The sequence below is a fragment of the Hippocampus bargibanti genome, linkage group LG12 (genome assembly GCF_051943395.1).
Source record: "Hippocampus bargibanti isolate YZ-2025 linkage group LG12, ASM5194339v1, whole genome shotgun sequence".
In the NCBI taxonomy this organism is placed as follows: Eukaryota; Metazoa; Chordata; class Actinopteri; order Syngnathiformes; family Syngnathidae; genus Hippocampus; species Hippocampus bargibanti.
In genome coordinates this window covers 2,081,270-2,101,571 of record NC_142745.1, presented here as the reverse complement: position 1 = coordinate 2,101,571, position 20,302 = coordinate 2,081,270, and the positions used below count along the sequence as shown (strand labels likewise).

Below are 20,302 nucleotides of genomic sequence, written 5' to 3'. Positions count from 1 at the left end.
CCGAACTGACTATATATATATTTTTTTTTTTGTGTGATAGCACAGAACAAAGCAGTCACTCAAACAGTTTACATTTTAATCTGGACAAGGATTAAACCAATGTTAGAATGACATCAAGGCCTGACTGGTGAGCAGCCAACTAGTAGAGAGGAATGATGGACAGATGGAGGGAAAACTGCAGGTGGGAGGGGGGAGAAAAAGGAACTCAAGCTATCAACTTTAAAATAAGGATTCACAGATGCAGGAGACCAGAATTACAAAAAAAAAAAAACATTTCTTCTAAAAAAAAAAAAGGCCTTCGCCATGAAAATAATGCTTATAATCTATGTACATTGTTCTCAGTTCATGTATGCATACAAAAAGGAATCTACATCACATGATGCTTGTGTTCAAGTATATTCACCAACTTCATGATTTAGCATTCTCATTCCACTTTTTTTTTTTAAATAAAATGCCCTTCAAAATAAAAAAACAATGCAGAAAACCACATTTCATGTTCTACGAATACATATATACTGTATAAATACATACATAAATATATTTTACATACAACGGACATAAATTTGAAAAGGTTGGGGGAGGGGGGGATATACAGAGCAAAGGAGAGAGGCGGCGGTAGTGTGTTTTGAGCTTTGTGTTGTAAAATGGTTTGTCCCTCCGTTGGTTTATCAGTCGGACGCATGAACGTGCCTGTCGCATGCACGCTCGTGCACAACAAGCACACAAATGCATACATCGGATCACTCGCGCACACGGCGCGGTGACTTCAGTTAGCCCAATAGGGGGGGCTGCCGTAGCTTGATTTATTGACTTGGCTCTTCTGCTGGAGGCCGCTGGACTGTCCACGCTGACCCGGACCGCCCTGAACATGGAAAAAAAGGGACAATACAGAAATGAGCATATGAGGTGGTGTGTGTGATAAAAGATTAGACAGAATAAGAAGTGATCATATTTAAAAGTTTCATGCTGTTATATATGCTTAGTCAACACTTGTGACTCACATACACAATTGAAGCACAGACAACCTGGGGTCAATCTGAGGTCAACAGACACAGCAAGTTAAACGGTCAGCTACAAATTGATCAGCTCATGGAAAAGACAATGTTTTATTGCTAACAGCTGTTGGTGCTCAGAACGTTCTAGGGGCGTGGTATTCTAATCAAGAAAACTATGTTTTACTAATGTATCACTTTAATTTGCGTGTACTCTCAATAAATAGCTTGGCAGAGGGCCGCAGAATTCAGGTGTATGTCATGAATGACTACGTTTCCTGCCGGCAGTAGAGACAATCTTTCTGGTTTCGAGTCTTTGTCCACAGTGTCTGACTGGCATATCTCTGACAGTGTGTGTGTGTGTTATATAGTGATACCTCAGCTTACGAACGCTTTAGCTCATGAACCTTTCGCCTCACGAACATTAAATTCGCGAATATATAATCTTGGCTAACGAACTAGTTTTCGGCGGATGAACGCCACGGTGGCCGGCGGACTTGTTTTCCACACCCCCTTTTTTTGATTGCAGACGTGGTTTGTTATCGAGTGGAGTACTTTTGCTATTATGGGACCGAAAAAGACCCTTACCACTTGCTAGTGTTAAGCCGAAGAAGACACAAAAGAAAATTACGGTTGAGCAGAAGAAAGAGATCATCGAAAAACACCAACGAGGTGAGCGTTTGTGTGACTTAGCGTCCCACTACCAGTATGCTAAGTCGACCATTGCTACGTTTGGCTAAGGGTGTTTCTGTGTAGTCTAAGCAACTTGTCTCAGGTAATAGAAGAGGTTGAAAAACTTCTGTTGATTTGGATTCACAAAAAGCAGCTAGCAGGGGACAGTGTGAGTGAGGGTATTATCGCCGCCGAGAAAGCACGGCAACTTCACTCGGATAGCATCAAGGGACAACTACATCGACTACCACAAAGGTAAATAAAACGACTTTATTATACAGTACAGTTTATTTCTTACAATTACAGCTGCAACATTAAAATACAAGAGCACATTTATTATACATAAAATAAGGTATATTTTGTGTAGTTTTAAGGCTTATTAAGAAGGGAACGGATTATTCTATTTTTTAATGATTTCCTATGGGAAATAAATGTTCGCCAGACAAACCTTTTGCCTTACACTTTCTGCGAAGCAATTAAGTTCGCGAGCTGAGGTATCACTGTATTCCCTCGTTGCCAATTGCAAGTGGGTCTGGAAAGGATCCCAGGGGTTCACCTGAGTGCAAATGTTACCTGTGCATCCTGAGCGAGATGGTGGTGCAGCAGCTGTGAGTGCGGTTGCTGGTGAGGCAGGATGTGAAGAAAGGGCGCCGCTGCATAACCTCCGGGGGCTGCGCCAGGATTCAGGGGTCCCGGACCTCCCAGCGCAGATGGCAGGTTGAAGGGAGGGGGGGTCCCTGTGTGGAAACCCTGCTTGTCAAAAGACTACAGGGGGGGGGGGGGAAACAAAACGATATGTTTTATTGCCAGGGTCAAGTTTTTTTTTTTTTTTTTTTTTTAAAGAACAACCGACACCATTTTTTTTGTTTCCTAACTGACAACAGAGAAATGACTTATATCTAAAATACCCAAAACACGCAGGCTGATAGTTTTAGTCAAATGAAAAACACCAATAAAAATGACTTAAAGTGTCTAAAAACTACTTCAATTTGAAACCGGCAGTGGCCACTTTCAAAAAGTCCCGCCTACTTGTTCGTGATGTCACGCCAAGATGTCTTCGCCTTGCTTGAGAATCAAAACAATGGCTTCAGATTCGGAGAAAATGCTTTCTTGTTACTCAGCCAGTTATGAATATGATTCAAATAGTTCTGAAGAGGAAAGCATACATGTTTGGAATCGATTATAGAAGTTCTTTCGGGTAATTTTGAGGCATCACGAATGATGTGTAGCGTCCCACAAAATGCAGAAGATGGTGCCAAATCTGCATTGGAAATGGGCCGATTTGTCTGCAGGGAATTTGTGTCAACTAGTATCAAATAGTAGTCTTGGTGCAACACACAATGATTCACCATCGCGTTATTTATGTGTTTTCCTTCTAATTTCGCCATCAACATGGAGCAACACGAAGTTTTCAGACCAAACAAAGTACCCAAAATGCATTGTGTGTCACTTTCTCAGTCAGGGGCGTTCCCTCCGTGACGTCACGTCAGGAATCCTCACCAACTCAAATACAAGACTGAATATTCATCGCGAGTCTTAAAAAGTAAAATATCGCTATATGCGGTGGAATCTTTGTAAAATACGATCAGTAGAAGTCATTTGAAGCCATTTTACAAATTATGAACACAACTTGTCAAGTACTTATTTGGCTTTTAATGGCTTTTTCTGGCCAAATTAGAAAGTGGATTTGTACACGTATAGCGACCTTTGTGTGTTCCCCGATTAAAAGTGCAATTGAGAATCAGGCTAACTTACCTGGGTCTTATTGTAAACACTTCCACTGATGTCTGGCACGCCGGAGTTACTGGATGTCACCGAAACACCTGGAAATTTGAAAACAAATATGATCACTATATTCTTCCGAAAGAGGCAGAAGATGTAATTTAATTAGCTCTTGAATGTGCCCACAGCCTTACCTTTACCAGGCCCGCTAGCAGCAGATTTGGATTGTGCCTGAGAGGAAGAATTGTAGCCTTTCGTATAGTCCACGCCGGCCGGTCCTGCTGTCAGCTCCTCGTACCCTGAAAACAAAAGCATCACCTTGATAAATTATATAAAAAAAAACGACAATAAAAAAAAAAAAAAAAATCAGCCAATCAGGCCAGTCAGGACAATAGAAGTAATCAGTGGAGTCGCAGGGAGTAGTCCTCTGCTCCCCCCAACCCGAGAGCAGGGACCTATCTTAGCAGAGTCCGGCACCGCCACGTCTGGACGGTAGGGATATGACTTGATATATCCCTAGGTGCCACACTGCTTTGATTGGTCCCTGCTCTCAGGTTGAGGGGGGAGCAGAGGACTACTCCCTGCGGCTACACTGATTACTTCTATTGCCCTGCCTGAGTATGGGGTCTACGACTGGCCTGATTGCGCCATTTGCTCTGGTATCACCTCATCAGCTTAACTAAGCCTATGTTGCCTAAGAAGTCGGTTGTAGGAACGATCCACATTGAACCTCACCCCACCATGGCGATTTAGTGAAGGGTTTTGCTGTTTTATGAAATAGCTTCCTTTCATCGATGGACCGCTCTTGTACGACTGAGAGCGTATACAGACGTTTTTCAAATATAATATCTAAATAGATGAAAGTTTTCCAAATATAAGGCGCACCGGAATATAAGGCACACCCCCAATGAATGGTGTATTTTCAAAAATGTTAAGGTCTGTTTTGTTTTGGGTATTTTAGATGCTATCAAACATTTTTCTGATGTCAGTTAGGAAACAAAAAAAAAATGGTGTCGGTTGTCCTTTAAGGGTGTCCCACCACAAAAGGAAAGTAAGCAGTCACTGACCTGAGCTGAACGCGTGCTGGCCGTAACCGCTGGGCTGTTGCTGCGTCTGTTGCTGGAAGGGGCTGGCAGACGGGTTCCCCAAGCTGAGCCCCATGCTGTGCTGCTTGGCCGAGGCCGGTCCCGGACCTCCCGGAGGAACAAACATGGTAGGAGCGTACTGAAAGGCGGCGGCGCTCGGCACGGCGCCGGGCATGCCGGCGTAGTAAGGCAGCCCCGTGTAGCTGTAGCCGGGTGGCAGGAAGGCCTGCTGACTGCTGTGGTGCTGCGGTTGGCCTTGCGGTTGAGGTTGGCCTTGAGGAGGCTGAGGCTGGCTCGGGCTCGGTCCTTGGTTTTGGCCTTGTGGGGGCTGCTGTTGGGCTGCCAGGCTCGTGGGAGGTGCTGGGGAGGTGGAGTCATTCCTTCCAAACTTTGGGACTTCACCTGAACATCCACATTGAAATATGTCAGATGATTGAACTAAAAAAAAAAAAAAATAGATCAATGCCTAAGTGGGACAAGTTGGATGTCAACAATGAATAAATAAAACAAATACAATGACAACATTTATTTGGACTGAATTGACCCCTAAAGATATTAATGTACAAAGGAAATGTGATTACTTTCTGATCTGAGTTTTTTTTAATTCATTACCCCCCGCCCCACACAAACGCGTGGGGGACAGAGCTTTCAGCTGCTCTGCCCCCAAACTCTGGAACTCACTTCCTCCCAACATTCGTACCATCGGCTGCCTTTCCAGCATCTCATGTATTTTGTTTTTCTACTTTCATCATTTTACTACTGTGAAATGTAAATTTCTCCACTGCTAAATCCAAAACTCACCTATTTAAAATTGCATTTTCTGTGTAGCTCTTTCTCTTGTTTCTATTCATAACTGTATTTTATTTATTGTATTCTATTTTGTGATTGTATTTTATTTATTATAGTACATATGCTTCTCTGTGACTGTAAAGTGTCCTTGAGAGCTTTGAAAGGCGCTTAAAATAAAATGTATTATTATTATTATTATTATTATTATTATTATTATTAGAATTGAACTGTGCCATTTTGGACCAATTATGTCACTTGAGTGTCAGGAGGATGGACGTGTTTGATGAGATTTCACATGGCAAATGATCAACCGAAGTGCTCGTACCTGAGTAAGGGTTGTTGGCGAGACCCCCGTCTCTGCTGGACAGAGTGGCAGTGGGGCCAGGGAATGTGATTCCGTAGTAATCCTGCAAAGAGGGCTGAGAGCACAAAACCAGATTGAGACCTAGTCCAGATTGAACAACTCAAAAGTCAAATGAGGATCAAAGTCTCACCATCGGTAGTCTGGACTGGAGCATATGGAGATCCTCATAGCCGTAAATCTGCTGTCAAAACAAATGCAGATTTAATATCTGTTGTTTTTGTATTTGTAGCGTATATTTGTGGCACTCATTTACTGCCGGAGGAAGTGCAAAAATGTGTTCCGCTCCAGTGCCAGGGTTTTTGTCATTTTCACTGAAGTTGGAGGAGCCACAGAATATTGAGTTTTAGGACAACATAAACATTCAATGCAGCGTAAGAAATGTTACACTCTCTTCTTTCATCAGAAAAAAAGAGTTAATTCCTAAATAAGATATGTCTGGAGTTATCTGATCTTAAAATGGGGGCAGCTGTACAAAATACAATGCAATGCATACATATTGATTTATATAGCGCTTTAACAACAGCTAAAGCTGTAACAAAGCGCTAACATGGACAAAAGGCGAATGCTGCCCCCTCGTGGGAGGGGAAAAACATTGCTTTATCGACACCCCCTCCCACAAGAAAATCCAAAACCCCAACACATTTGGGGATCACGCTCAAAGCCATGCTTTTCAATTCCCAAATAAATTCGGGAATGGCAGTGAATGAGTTAAATTCACATTGAGAGTTTCTTTTGTTTTTCTCCAAAACTCATGAGCCAATATTTAAATTGAAAAGATGCTTTGGTGATGTTAACACCAGAGTCATTCTGTCCTTTTTTTTCGAGACTATTTATCCTCAATCAAATCCTATTTATCATATCGTGTCTTCATCCGATGTAAGACTTTTAAAGCTTCACAAAGACGTCCATTTCACATCGATTATAGCAGAGGTCCCCAACAACCGGGCCGCGGACCGGTACCGGTCCGTGGGTCATTTGGTGTCAGGTCGCGCAGAAAGAATAAATAATGTACATAATTTCCGTGTTATTATCTGAGTCCGAACTATGTTTTATTTTATAGCGAGTTGTATTTTTGATGCGCTTTGTACTTGTTTCTGTGGTGTATTTTATTTTGAAGGCACGTTCAAACATTACCATGGTTAACGTTAAGGGGCAGAGACGATGTTACATATGTTGTTGTTACATATGTTGTTGTTGTTACCAGGACTCTGCTAATAAAGTTGTATAAAAATACACAATGGATTACCGTTTATTATTATATTTAAAAGAAAGAAAAAAAACAGTTTCCATGCCTGTCGGATGATTTTATTTTGTTGAGAGACTTACTGGGTAGGCTGGGAGCAGTCCCCCTGGACCCATTATATACTGGTTAGGCAGCAGAGGAGGAACACCTTGGGATAAGTTTGGTGGGGCTTTACCTGTTAACCAAATGACCATATGACAAACGAATACCAAAACACTTTTTTCCCCCTTTTTTCGCCTACCAGTGGACGAGGAAAGCAAGGGTGCAGTCCTTGGTCCAGAGAGATTGGATGTGCCGGTAGCTCCATTGGAGCCGAGTCCCAGCGTCGTGCTGGTGATAGCAGAGTGTAATCCGCTCGCGCCGCCGATACCGCCGACGCTCATGTGGTTGCTCATGCCGGACATGTTAGCCAGGTGGCTCATGTTGACGCCGCTGCTACTGTTGCTGCTGTTGTGGACTGAGTGAAGCGCCAAAGGCGGAGGTTGCGACGACGTGTAGGACGCAGAGGAGGCAGAGAGAGAGCTCACGCTGCCGCTGCCGCTTGTGAACTGAAAGGGTGAAAGGGCGAGTCTTAAAACATAAAATATAGTTATATGCGGTGGAATAATACGCTCAGTAAGTCATTTGAAGTGATTTTACAAATTATGGACACAACTTGTCCGGAGGCGTCGCTTGTCCTTTAAGCAAGCATCATGGAATTTCACAAATTTGATTTGCTTTCACGGGCCGAATAAAATGAGGTGGCGCGCCAGATTTTGGCCCCTAGGCCTTGACTTTGACACCAGTGACCTAAGCCAAACAACGCCCTGAAATAAGATATTTAGATACATTTACTTACAGTGAGAGAACCGGAGCCAAGAGCTGAGGAATGATTGTTGATATGGCTGCAGACAAAAAGCAAAAGTGGTTCACTTGTAGTCACGTTTTTCAATGTCTTTTGCTCAGTTGGACAAATACAACACAAGTGAAGTTTGCAAATAAGTAAAGACAATTTGGATCTGTTTGTTTCTTGGTATGCGTGAGCTTGTCACCTGTTGAGAGTGTTGAGCTGGCCGGTTGAGGGAAGGTCCTGTGCCAGGCTGGAGAGGGTGCCGGAGCTCTGCGCGGGCAAGGTGGAAGGGGCCAAGTGGGACGAGGATGCGGGACCGCAGTTAGCGTTAAGTGATGGCGAGTCAGGCTTTGGTGTGGAGGAAGCTGAGGAAACTAAGCAGAGGATGACACTGTTTATAAGAGAGACATGGATTGTATGTAGAACTACAGTAAAGTCTCGTTATATCGATATTGGTTATATTGGTAGTACTGCTTATTACGATACTACAGTAAAGTCTCGTTATATCGATATTCAAGGGAGTCCGAAAAAATATCGATATAACCGGGACTATCGATATATCCGACCCTGTTTGCATGTAATTTTCTCCGTGCGTGCATAGAAATAGTATCGATATAACCGGGACTATCGATATATCCGATATCGATATAACGAGACTTTACTGTATTTTCATTTCCCGGCAAATTTCTAGTATTTTTATGATATAATTAGTTCCGGTTAGTACGATTCCAGGTTGTTACGATAATCCGGTTAATACGATGCTTATATCGATACAAAAGCATCTTAAGCTGAATCGATATTTGCTTAAGGATTTCAATACAGTACCACCATTAGCGGAATCTGTATCGGTAGCACCGTTGGTCACGTGACCAGCTTTCGTGTCTTGCACTGTGTAGCAGAGCTGCAATAGCATCTGAAACATACTGTAGTCTTCTTATATACAGTTAGTTGTTCAACACCAATTTCAATCATGGGGAAACTTAAGAATTGTGATATGGGAACGAAGTACAAGTACAAGGCAATAGTGGTTGTGGAGGACAATCCTACAAGAGGCAAATCCTCCATTGAGAAAGAGTTTGACGTGCCCGAGAATACGTTATCAAGGTAAGTAATGTAAACGTTGCAGTGTTCGTTTTCCATCCATGTATTTAATTGTGTTGTAATCAGATATCTTTATCGCTTGCAATAATCACTATTTTTCATCCAGTATGTACATGCTGGCGTTCGTGGTTTCTCTCGTGTGTGTGTATAGAACAATGTCGAGTGCTACTCCGAGTCACGATTGCAAGAGTGCGTTATGAAAATAATAAATGACATTTTTATTGAATTTATAAGTTTATTTTTCCCTTCACTACAGTGCAAGAGCATGCTAGATATGCAATCCATGAACTCAAGGAGAAAATTACACACCATATCAAACAAAGATCCCCCATTTATTGCCCACTTTTAATGAAGTTCGGCGCAGGATCGGATATATCGATAGTCCGGTTATATCGATATTTTTACCGACTACCGAGAATATCGAGATAACGAGACTTTACTGTATTACCAGATTTGTGGAAGGTTACGTACTGTCTAAAGCTGCAGAGTTCCTTACACCATTCAGACCATTCTGGAATAGGAAGATAAAAATAATTTAAAAAGAGGAGGATATTTTTTTTAAAAAAGAACAACTTCTGTATAAGATTTCTTCTCACCAAAACTGGTCCAGTGGTTTCTTTACTCTGGGAGAAGGCCAGTCGTGCCTGAGGGGGCAAGGATCCATCATAGCTTCCTGCCACTGTGGAGAAGTGAGGCGAGGAGGGAATGGTAGATGTGGTCAGCGACGATGAAGGGGGGGCGCTGGAAATGGCGGGCCCCAGTGAAGAGGGCGTGAGACTGGGGAGTGCCGCTGAGGACGTGTGATACACTGGCTCAGATGACGAAAGGGGCAAAGGAAGGTCGACGGAGAGAGGACTTCCTAGCGACTCGCTATAACACAGACAAAAGGAAGATGTGTTCACAAATAATTTCATATTGGTAATGGCCGAAAAGGCAGCATGAATATGGCAGCACTGTTTTTGATTTGGGAGGGATGTCAGTGCTATTTGACTGTCATCGTCTGTGGCTGGATGGATGGATGCATGGCTTGAGGAGCCCGCGATGAGAAGAAAGCAGCGTCGGCGGAGAGCGCTGATGCGGAACTGTCGCGTCTTGGAATTGAAGCGGATTTATGTGGGACGGGAGATGTGAGACAATCTCTTTTTGTCAATGGATGCAGCAGCTTCGTGTTTGCTTTCAACATTTAGCTTGTAGTAGACGTGCACATTCCACCATGATGTCCCTGATCCACTGGTGAAAAGGACACTTTGATCCTCTCCTGTTTCATCTAGACTGCTTTGCACAACAAAGAGGGCGCAGAAAGTGGTTAAGATTGAATGACTGAGTCTTTGTGTTGTCATATTATTTCGTTGTTTTTTTTGTTCTTTTGACTTCAAGATGGCGCCTCAAGAGTATTCACACCAGTTCCTGTATTTTGTTTTTCTACTTCTTCCATTCCTTTCCATTTACTTTCATCACTTTGCTGCTGTGAAATTTAAATTTATATACTGCAAAATAATAAAGGCTAATCCAATCCAATCCAAGACTTCTGACATTATATCTGATTTTATGACATCCACTGGTACCTGAGAGGTTTGGAGTACAAGCTTGTCTGATTCTGAGTCCCCGATGCTGACACAGGCGCGACTGGGCCGGGGGCCGGGGTAGATTCCCTGGAGGCTGCACCGAGAGCACAGTCCACAACTCCAAACTCTGGCAAAGCAGACTCCGAGCCAAAATCCAACGCCCCAAACTGAAGGTTGAGACCGGGGACGTCGGTGGAGCCTGGCATTTCTACTGCCGTGGAGGGAATCTGGAACAGGGAAAAAACAAGTTTACATACACAAACATACAGTGAACTTTGTTTTCCATAAATGTCTGAATTTGATTGGCCCAGGATGACAATACGTCGCAAACAAACCTTGTCCCAATTCATCATCACAACTTCTCTAACCAGGCTTCACGAGAATTTTTTGGGGCTCCACCACATAATTTGAAGTAAATTATAAGGGCGTCTCTTTATTTAGCTATCTAGCTGGCTACCTATCTAGCTATCTATTAGCTATCTGGCTATCTAGCTGGCTACCTGTCTGGCTACCTAGCTAGCTATCTGTTCAGTAGCTATTAGCAAGCTAGCTCGCTTTCTATTTGACTTATTCCGGGTTGAGTGAAAGCGGGCGCGTGTGAAAAAAAAACTCATCCTGCGACTGTAAAGTGACCTTGAGAGTTATAAAGGACAACTGACATCATTTTTTGGTTTCTTAACTGATATCAGAAAAACGTTTTTAGCATCTAAAATACGCAAAACACGCAGGCTGATATTTTTAGTCAAATGAAAAACACCAATAAAAATGACTTAAAGTGTCCAAAAAACGACTTCAAAATGAAACAGGAAATAGCCAGGTTCATTAGGTCCCGCCCCCTTGTTCGTGACGTCACGCCAAGACGTCTTGCCTTGCTCGAGAATCAAAACAATGGCTTCAGATGCTTTCTTGTTACTCATCCAGTTATGAATATGATTCAAATAGTTCTGAAGAGGAAAGCATAAATGTTTGCAATCGATTAAAGGAGTCCTCCCATATCAATTCGAGCTGTCAATGACAGCAATGTAGTACCCAGAAAATGCAGAAGATGGCGCCCAAGCTCCGTCGGAAATGGGCTGATTTGTCTACTGGGAATTTGTGTCAGCGAATATCAAATAGTTGTCTTGGTGCAACACACAACGATTCACCATCACATTATTTATGTGTTTTCCTTCTAATTTCGCCATCAACACGAAGTTTTCAGAACAAAATACCGCAAAATGCATTGTGTGTCGATTTCTCGGTCAGGGGCGTTCCTTCAGTGACGTAGCGTGAGGACTCGTCACCAACTCAAAAAGAAGACTTCCTGAATAGTCAGCGCCAGTTTTAAAACATAAAATATAGCTATATGCGGCGGAATCTTTGTAAAATACGCTCAGTAGAAGTCATTTGAAGTGATTTTACAAATTATGGACACAACTTGTCCGGAGGCGTCGGTTGTCCTTTAAAAGGCGCTTAGAAATGAACTGCATTATTATTATTACCTTCGAAGTCGGAGGTATCCTTCGTTTTTGAGCTTTTAATTGTGCCCGCTGCTGCTGTGGTGTCCCGCAACCTTGAGCGTCCACCAGCCCAGCAGCGCTGGGAACCGGAAGTTTGGGACCAGGGGGCGCCATCGCCGAGCCGGCCTGCGCCGACGTGCTGCTGTGTTGAGAAGCAGAAGAGACGGCGGACGCTGGCACCGCTTGTTGTTGAGATGATGGACTTGGTTGACGCGCCAGTGGCAAGGAAGGACCCGTATGCCTCTGAATAAGCTGACTCAGCACAAGAGAAGGTTCTGGTTGAAGCCCAAATTCACCTGCGGATAAACCCAAATGCACAATAAGGCACACTCAATGGTCAATTGAAGGCTTTGGCAAGGAGACTTACGGCTGAACTGTGAGGACAGCGCGGTGGCGTTTGATTCGGGCGCCTTCATGTCCCAGCTGGAGGAAGACGGCGGAGGTACGGGTGCTCCCAAGCTTGGTAGGCGGCCAATCGAAGAGCCGCCTTGGGTGTTGGCAGAATGTGACAGGAGAGGACCCAAGCCAGGACCTTTCAGCTGTTCCAGTATCTGGGCCCCCGCGCTGGGTGGAGGCCTCTTGGCTTGGCCCAGGTCTCCAAAACCAGCTCCCAGAACAGACGACTGCCATAGGTAAAAACAGGAAGAGTTCCTCTAGGGGTTTTTTTCCCATCAGCATATTTTATTATGCACTTACCATAAAAGCTGATGGTTTAAGAGTTGGTGTGTTTTTGTAATTAATTAATTAATTAATTAACCAGTTAACTCATTCACAACCAGCAAAATGTGTCCGCTCTAGTGCCCGGGTTTTTGTCATTTTCACTCAAATTGCAGGACTCACAGAATGAGTTTTAGGACTACATCAATATTCAATGCAGCATTAGAAACCTTGGACTCTCTTCTTTAATAAAAAACTAGAGTTAATTCCCAAGTTATATGGGTCTGGAGTTATCAGAGGTTGAAATAAGGGCAACTGTAAAAAATAAAATACAATACAATACAATACACACATATTGATTTATATAGCGCTTTAACAACAGCTGAAGCGCTAACATGGACAAAAGGCAAATGGTGCCCCCTGGTAGAAGGGTAAAAACATTGCTAGAGGTCTGACCAGCGGTTTATCGGCACCCTTGCAAGAAAAGCCAAAACCCGAACAAATTCAGGAATGGCGCTCCATGTCATGCTTTTCAATTCCCGAATAAATCCGGAAATGGCAGTGAATAAGTTAATTTTAATTACCGTATTTTCCGGTGTATAGGGCACACCGGAGTACAAGGCGCACCCCCATCGAATGGTGTATTTTCAAACTTTTTCAATATGTAAGGTACACCTTTCGATGAATGAAAAAGTTTTCCCAAATATAATACATAAAAATCAAAGTTTTCCAAATATAATGGACACCAACTTTTAAGGCGCTACAGTAGAGGAAGCTGGGATTACGTACTTCTTGTTTTCTTCATTTCCTTTCTGCTTTTCCCTTCTACAAGGGGAAAATTAAGTCGGTGGGTTCTGAAAGTAGTTGCGACATCTGTTATGTCTCAATATTACTTCACATATAAGGCACACCTGCGTATAAGGCGCAGGGTCATCTTTTGAAGAAAATCAAGGCTTTTGAGTGCGCCTCATACACTGAAAATTACGGTAATTTGTGTGTTTATTCCTATTTTATTTGTTGATTTAACTACAGTAAAGTCTCGTTATATCGATATTGGATATATCGATAGTCCCGGTTATATCGATACTATTTCTATGCACGCACGGAGAAAATTACATGCAAACAGGGTCGGATATATCGATAGTCCCGGTTATATCGATATTTTTTCGGACTCCCTTGAATATCGATATAACGAGACTTTACTGTATTTAATTTTTTATTTGTTTGTTTGTTTGTTTGTTTGCTTTTACCAGAGCAGCATGAGCATAGCTGGTGCCGCCGGCGGTGCTGCGGCTAGGAGGAGGCTGATATTGCGGCTGCGCTGGCTGGTGGTGGTGAGAGTTGGTAAAGACCAGACTCTGCGAGGAGGAAGAGGAGGAGCAGGGAGGCGCTTCTCTTCCACACACCACAGGCTTCTGCAGCAGAGAGGCTAGGTCCAGACTGCAGAATGACATTTGGTGAGCTTTAAAAATGTGGGGATCTATTTTAGATTAGTGATCAAGCTAATTAGCATTGCAAGAGTGAAGTCGAGACAATTTATTTCACATGTTGGTTCTTCACCTTTGGCCAGAAGTGATATGATTCTCAGCTGGAGGAGCACATGACGACGTGAAGACTTTGGTCTCCGAGAGCTGTTGTCAAACAGAGACGAACACAAAATATTCAATGAATTGAGCTGAATTTAAAGGACAACCGACGCCGCCGGACAAGTTCTGTCCGTAATTTGTAAAATCACTTCAAATGATTTCTACAGAGTGCATTTTACAAAGATTCCACGGCAATAGCTATATTTTACGTTTTAAGACTCGCGCTGAATATTCAGAAAGTCTTGTTTTCGAGTTGATGACGATGCCCTACGTGACGTCACGTCTGGAACGCCCCTCATCGAGAAAGCGACACACAATGCATTTTGGGTACTTTGTTTGGTCTGAAAACACCGTGTTGATGATGAAATTAGAAGGAAAACTACATAAATAACGCGATGGTGAATCCTTGTGTGTCGCAGCCAATTGCGGTCACACGCGTGAAGAATGTGTAAATTTACACAAATTGCCAGCGGACAAATCAGCCAATTTCCAACGAAGCTTGTGCGCCATCTTGTGCATGTTGTGGGCGCTACATTGGAGTCCAGACAGCTCGAATTGATACGGAATGACTTCTTTAATCGATTTCAAACATTTATGCTTTCCTCTTCAGAACTATTTGAATCATATTCATAACTGGATGAGTAACAAGAAAGCATCTTCTCCGAATCTGAACTCTCTGAAGTCATTGTTTTGATTCTGGAGCAAGGCAGTGTGTGACGAATAGTGACGTCACGAACTTTCTGAATCTGCCCAGTTTTCAAGCTCATTTTGTGGCAGTTTTGGGACAGTTTAAGTCATTTTTATTGGTGTTTTGCATTTGACTAAAAATATCAGCCTGCGTGTTTTGGGTATTTTAGATGCTATCAAACGTTTTTCTGATGTCAGTTAGGAAACAAAAAAATGCTGTCGGTTGTCCTTTAACATCACTTGTTTTCCTTTCAGATTTTTTTGGGGTGAGGACTCACACTAACATCCTCACTCCAGTCCTCGGGTCCGTAGTCTTCAACCGGGTTCCTCCAGTTTGCTGAAAAAAAGCAAAAAGGTGACAGAAACCGTGAGTTTTTAAGCAACGTTTGAGCGGTTGCCATTTGCACGACACCAACCCGTCTCATCTGTATTGTTGTTAGCCGCGGTGTCCCAAATCTCGGTCTGTGCGGTCCGCGTCCCTGCTTCTGAAGTATAGTCTGCAGGATTAAAGGTCCTGGGAAATGATCAAAGGGTGAACATTGTTACAGATTTTGACTTTAAACACGTTTCATACTTTCATATTTTCTGTTCAAGCCTTGTTATTAAAATGGAATCGTTCCCCCCCCCCCCGCCCCCCGCAACAGCCAAAAATGACAAAAACAAAAAACATTTGTGAATTTTTGGCAAAACTTTGTTTTCCCCCACAGAAATATTTATTCATCCATTTTGAAACAGCTATAACATGTGCAGAAAACAAATCACTGTCAATAGTTTGAATTCGCCTTTTTGAAGAAATTCCCTTCACGAGAGCGACTTAAAGGACAACCGACGTCTCTGGACAAGTTGTGTCCATAATTTGTAAAATGGCTTCAAATGACTTCTACTGATCTTATTTTCCAAAGATTCCACCGCATATAGCTATATTTTACGTTTTAAAACTCGCGCTGAATATTCAGGAAGTCTTGTGTTTGAGTTGGTGACGAGTCCTCACGTGACGTCAATGAAGGAACGCCCCTGACCGAAAAAAGGACACATTGTAGCAGTCCTTCCATCACGTCAATGCATTTGCTGTATTTGGCTGGGCTGAAAACTTTGTGTAGCACCAAAAAGAGGCAGAAGAGGGCGACAAAGCTCCGTATAAAGAATTAATCAGATTGTGGAAACGGGCTGATTAATTCCTTACAGGAGCTTTGTCGCCATTTTCTGCCTCTTTTTGTGCCACATTTCCTGACCCCAGATACCTCAAAATGGCATAGAATAAATTATTTAATCGCTTGCAAACATGTACTTTCCTCTTCAGAACTATTTGAATCATATTCATAATTGGACGAGTAACAAGAAAGCATATTCTCCGAATCTGAAGCCACTGTTTTGATTCTGCAGAAAGGCAAGACGTCTTAGGGTGACATCATGAACAGGGGGGCGATATCTTCTGAAACTCGCCACTTCCGGGTTCATTTTTTTTGCAGATTTTGGACACTAAGTCATTTTTGCTGGTGTTTTGCATTTGACTAAAAATATCATACTGCGTGTTTTGGGTATTTTAGATGCTATAAAACGTTTTTCTGATGTCAGTTAAGAAACAAAAAAGTGACGTCGGTTGTCCTTTAATGTTTCCCAAAAGGCCGTGAGTGTAAACATACCCCATGCCTTGGGCTGAGAACCTGCTTGCCGCTGGTCCTCTGCCTCTACCTCGACCGCCGGAACCTGCGTAAACATCAGCTCGACATCTGCTACAATCTATTAAAGTGCCGAGCGTAATGTAGTGTTTTCAAATCACCACCTCACCTCGACCACCTTTGGCTCTCTTTCCTCGATCGGAGCCTTTGTCCACCGGTGTCACCTCCACGCCGTTTTCCACTGGACGAACTGCACCTGGTGTAAAGATGAATTGAACGGTGGAGGTTTTATTAAAGCCACAAGGGCGACTTGACAGTTTTGTGCCAATGCGCATGTGTCCGAAAATGATACAAACCCTGTCGGTTTCGATTGGATCCTTTGCCCTTGCGGTTGGATGACGCACGGCCCTTGCTAGCCTCCCTCTCGCCTTTCTTCTCCCGGTTCTCCTTGTTCTCCTTGCTTTCGGAAGGACCCTCCTTCACCAGTGGCTTTTTCTTTCCTACGGTCTCCCATGAGGTCTAAATACAAAGCGTGAGAAAAAAAATCTAAGTCTGTCACGTGCAAGGGGAATAACAGATGAGATTTTCGTGGTGCATTCATCCAGGCAGTCGGTCAAATGATTGTAACATTTGGATTGCGCGATACTACCATATCTGAGGTGCTCTCCAGGAGGAAGTTGATGGCTCTGCTCACATCCTCGTTGCAGTCATGAAGCGCAACCATACATTCATCCTGATTCTTCCCAGTAACCTCCATCAGCTGCGGATAAAAATACAAAGTACCGTATTTTGCGATGTATAAGGTGCACCCAAAAGCCTTGATTTTCTTCAAAAGATGACCTCGCGCAGAAGTGCCTTCTGTGTGAAGTCATATTGAGACACCACAGGTCTAGTCAGCTGCGACCGACTCCATTTCCCCCAGTAGTGCCTTATAATGTGGTGTGCCTTATATTTGGAAAACTTTTGCATATTTATGTATTACATTTGGAAAACTTTTTTTCATTCATTCAAGGTGCACCTTATACTCCGGTGCGTCTTCTATATGGAAAAAAGTTTGAAAATGCACCATTCATTGGGGTTGCGCCTTATACACCGGAAAATACGGTATCTTTTATTTTTAATAAACGGTAAAACTATTGAAGGAAAGTCAGGAGTTATTCATTTGTCCTTCATAGTTCAGGGTTCAACGGGCCAAGGTCATCAGGTGTCTGAATTGATAACCTTTTGCCAACATGGGATACTGTGAGCTAATAATTGAAACTGAGTCAACCATCTACAATGTTGTGGGTTGCAATTTTGTTAAAAAAAAAAAAAAAAAAAAAAAAAGAGTTAAATCCTGGTTAAGAGTGGCAAGTGGGAATGGATTTGCTTTTTGGATTGCTGTCCAAATGAACCCGTTTCTATACCTGATTAACTTTGTCTTCAAAGTCAGCGTCATTCTTGTCATAGATCATCTGGGCAAGCCGAATTTGCTCAGCGGTGGCCTGCAACACATAAACATGAATGAATCGACTTGTTTGTGCAAATGTATTATATATACGGGAACTATTGTACTCGTCATACTTTGTGCATGGGGCAGCAATCAAGAATCAGTTAGAGAAAAGCCTGATGTGCGTCTTTATTTATGTATTTATTTTTACATATTAACACCTCTTAAACTAGTCTTTTTTCGTATGACGTGTCTTCTGAAATATGTTTTCAACTGTGACAAGTGTGTGTGTGCGATAGACTGCAGATTCTCACCTGTATCTGTTTCTGTGGTTGAGTCATGTTGGTGGCAGCAGGCGGCACTTTTTCACGAGGGCCCCGGGCCTTTTCGCTGCCCAGCGAGCTCATCCTATACAGTATATACAAAACTCTGTATGTACAAAATAGAAAAACCTGAAAAGGAAAAAAAAACCAAGTTATATTTATTTATATAGAACTTAATCACAAAGACTCCAAGGACTTCACATGCCCACGGTCGACAAGTACATGTGATGCCTCAGCTTTGTAAGACCTTACAAGTTAGAAAGCAACAGGTGTCAATTAAGAGGTTTTTAGTCAGCAAAAATGATAAGGAGTTACCAACAGTCCTTATGGAAGGTGACTCTGCGACCATCACAAAGGTAAATAAAACTTTATTTTACAGTACAGTTTATTTTTTTAATTACAGTCCTCATGTAACGTGACTCTCTTTGCAAACAGCAATTCCCTGTGACCGCCGACCTCCAACGCCATTTCATCAAGCCATCAATGACCATCACAAATGTAAATAAAGTGACTTTATTATACAGTGCAGTGTATTTCTTTCAGCACAATACAATAGCACATTCATTATACATACAATAAGGTATCACATCACAATATTTATTTGTGTTTGTATTTGACCAAAATTGATGTTTAGTATGTGCAGCATTGTACAGAAATGTTAGTATACTGCACGGTTGTTCTGTTGATGAAACAGCTGAAAATCTAGGTCAAGGAAGAAGAGTGACCTGGTATCCACTTACAAAAAAAATAGTGCATAGGTGGAGGGAATAGCGTAAGGCCATAATTCACACGAATAAGTACAAATCGCTTGATATTTTCCATGTATATGACAAGTTCAATGTGTCATCATGAATAACTGATTGACATATTGCACGCTACTAACACCGAACGCAAAACTGCACAAATGTGCATGATGTAAACACGAAGTAAACTTAAAAAAAACAACCGTCTCCCCACTGACAGTTGCCGATTGAGAGAACAATAGCATTGCAGTACACATGATCGTCTGACGTCATCAAACATACTGACACCATTGGCTATTAAACCGAACAAAGCTCATGCCAAGGAGCAACCTCGACAAGTGAGACAAATAGCCCGCTGAACAAAAACATTTGTGTCGCCGTCACTTTTATTTACAAACCAAACCAATATCATTACTGCCTTGATTCTCACGATAAAGCCCATTCATTTAAAAGGGTTCGGTTTAACCAACTATAACACATAAATGATTAATGTATGACAGAAACGGTTACATTTAGGAATGACAATGGAACGAATGTACACATGAAACGACAACATTTCACGAGACGGATACTTTATTTGAGACTAGCCAAATGGTCGAATGTTAACATCAGCTAAAGTGAAAGACTTGTAGTCCGTATGTGCTTATCAATTTACAAGACACTCGCCAATGACAAACCGGTGGTCGTAGTGTCACCGTTTAATAAAAGCAAACTTAATGCTTGTGATACACGAGGCCTCTTTGTCCTCGCTAGCGAGGACTAAGGCAGGCATGCTAACATGCTAACACCGACAGAGCGAGTCTCGGAGGCAACCGAGGTGAAGCTAACGTTAGCAAACGATGCTACCTAAATCTGGTCCGAGTTCCTGACAATCGACGGTGTAATCACACCATTTAAGGCTCGGTAGTATCACTAACAACGTCATTTTTTTTAACAAACGAAACCACACAAATATCCCAAATAAAAACACGAGTAAAAAGGCTAAAAGTATCTCGAATGAGAGGAAGAAGGCCTTTGAGCGGAACACAATCCCATCACGACATTGCTCGCTGGGAAACCAAGACAACAGAAAAATTGCGAAAGACACCGCTGTCCGCGCCGAGTAAGGAAGGAAAATCGCCATGGACAGGCGACCGACTACGTACGCCGAGTAAACTCGATAACAAATTCAATTGAGCGCGTTGAGAATTGTTTGACAAAAGAGCGAAAACATGATAAAATCGTTTTTTTTTACCTGCTAACACGCTTCACTCAGCCAGCAGCAGACGCGGTGGTCACGTGATTAGGGCGACCGAGGTGGATGCTTGTCCGATGTCCTCTGGACACAACTTGTTTTGTTTATGCTCGTGTCGCATAAATCACGATTTGGTGGTAATAGGGGGGGGGGGGGGGGTGAC

At 42.7% G+C, this 20,302-nt stretch overlaps 1 protein-coding gene across 2 annotated transcripts; it reads right to left on the bottom strand.

Moving 5' to 3' along the window:
• Positions 1–62: 62 nt before the first annotated feature.
• On the bottom strand, positions 63–20,258 carry ubap2a (ubiquitin associated protein 2a). Of its 2 annotated transcripts, none has more exons than XM_089010728.1 (27): positions 20,140–20,258; positions 18,154–18,291; positions 17,817–17,894; positions 17,060–17,170; positions 16,767–16,929; positions 16,580–16,666; positions 16,435–16,498; positions 15,208–15,305; positions 15,070–15,128; positions 14,079–14,149; positions 13,769–13,958; positions 12,229–12,484; positions 11,844–12,157; positions 10,363–10,589; positions 9,394–9,667; positions 9,269–9,308; positions 7,899–8,070; positions 7,706–7,751; positions 7,109–7,415; positions 6,951–7,042; positions 5,755–5,805; positions 5,586–5,679; positions 4,454–4,873; positions 3,581–3,685; positions 3,420–3,487; positions 2,238–2,429; positions 63–862 (listed from the first exon to the last, which is right to left on the bottom strand). In XM_089010728.1, the coding sequence occupies exons 2-27, from the start codon at positions 18,244–18,246 to the stop codon at positions 767–769; spliced, it is 3,768 nt and encodes a 1,255-aa protein (XP_088866854.1). In that variant the 5' UTR covers positions 18,247–18,291; positions 20,140–20,258; the 3' UTR covers positions 63–766. The 2 variants fall into 2 exon arrangements, with proteins under 2 accessions (XP_088866854.1, XP_088866855.1); XM_089010729.1 differs by having other exon boundaries at positions 5,755–5,802.
• Positions 20,259–20,302: the final 44 nt, after the last annotated feature.

Coding starts and splice junctions, on each gene's coding strand:
- ubap2a (XM_089010728.1), bottom strand. CDS start 18,246: ATGAGCTCGCTGGGCAGCGAAAAGGCCCGGGGCCCTCGTGAAAAAGTG. Junction 17,895..18,153: donor AACCACAGAAACAGATACAG/GTGAGAATCTGC, acceptor TATGTGTTGCAG/GCCACCGCTGAGCAAATTCG. Junction 3,686..4,453: donor CCAGCACGCGTTCAGCTCAG/GTCAGTGACTGC, acceptor TTTTGTTTTCAG/GGTACGAGGAGCTGACAGCA.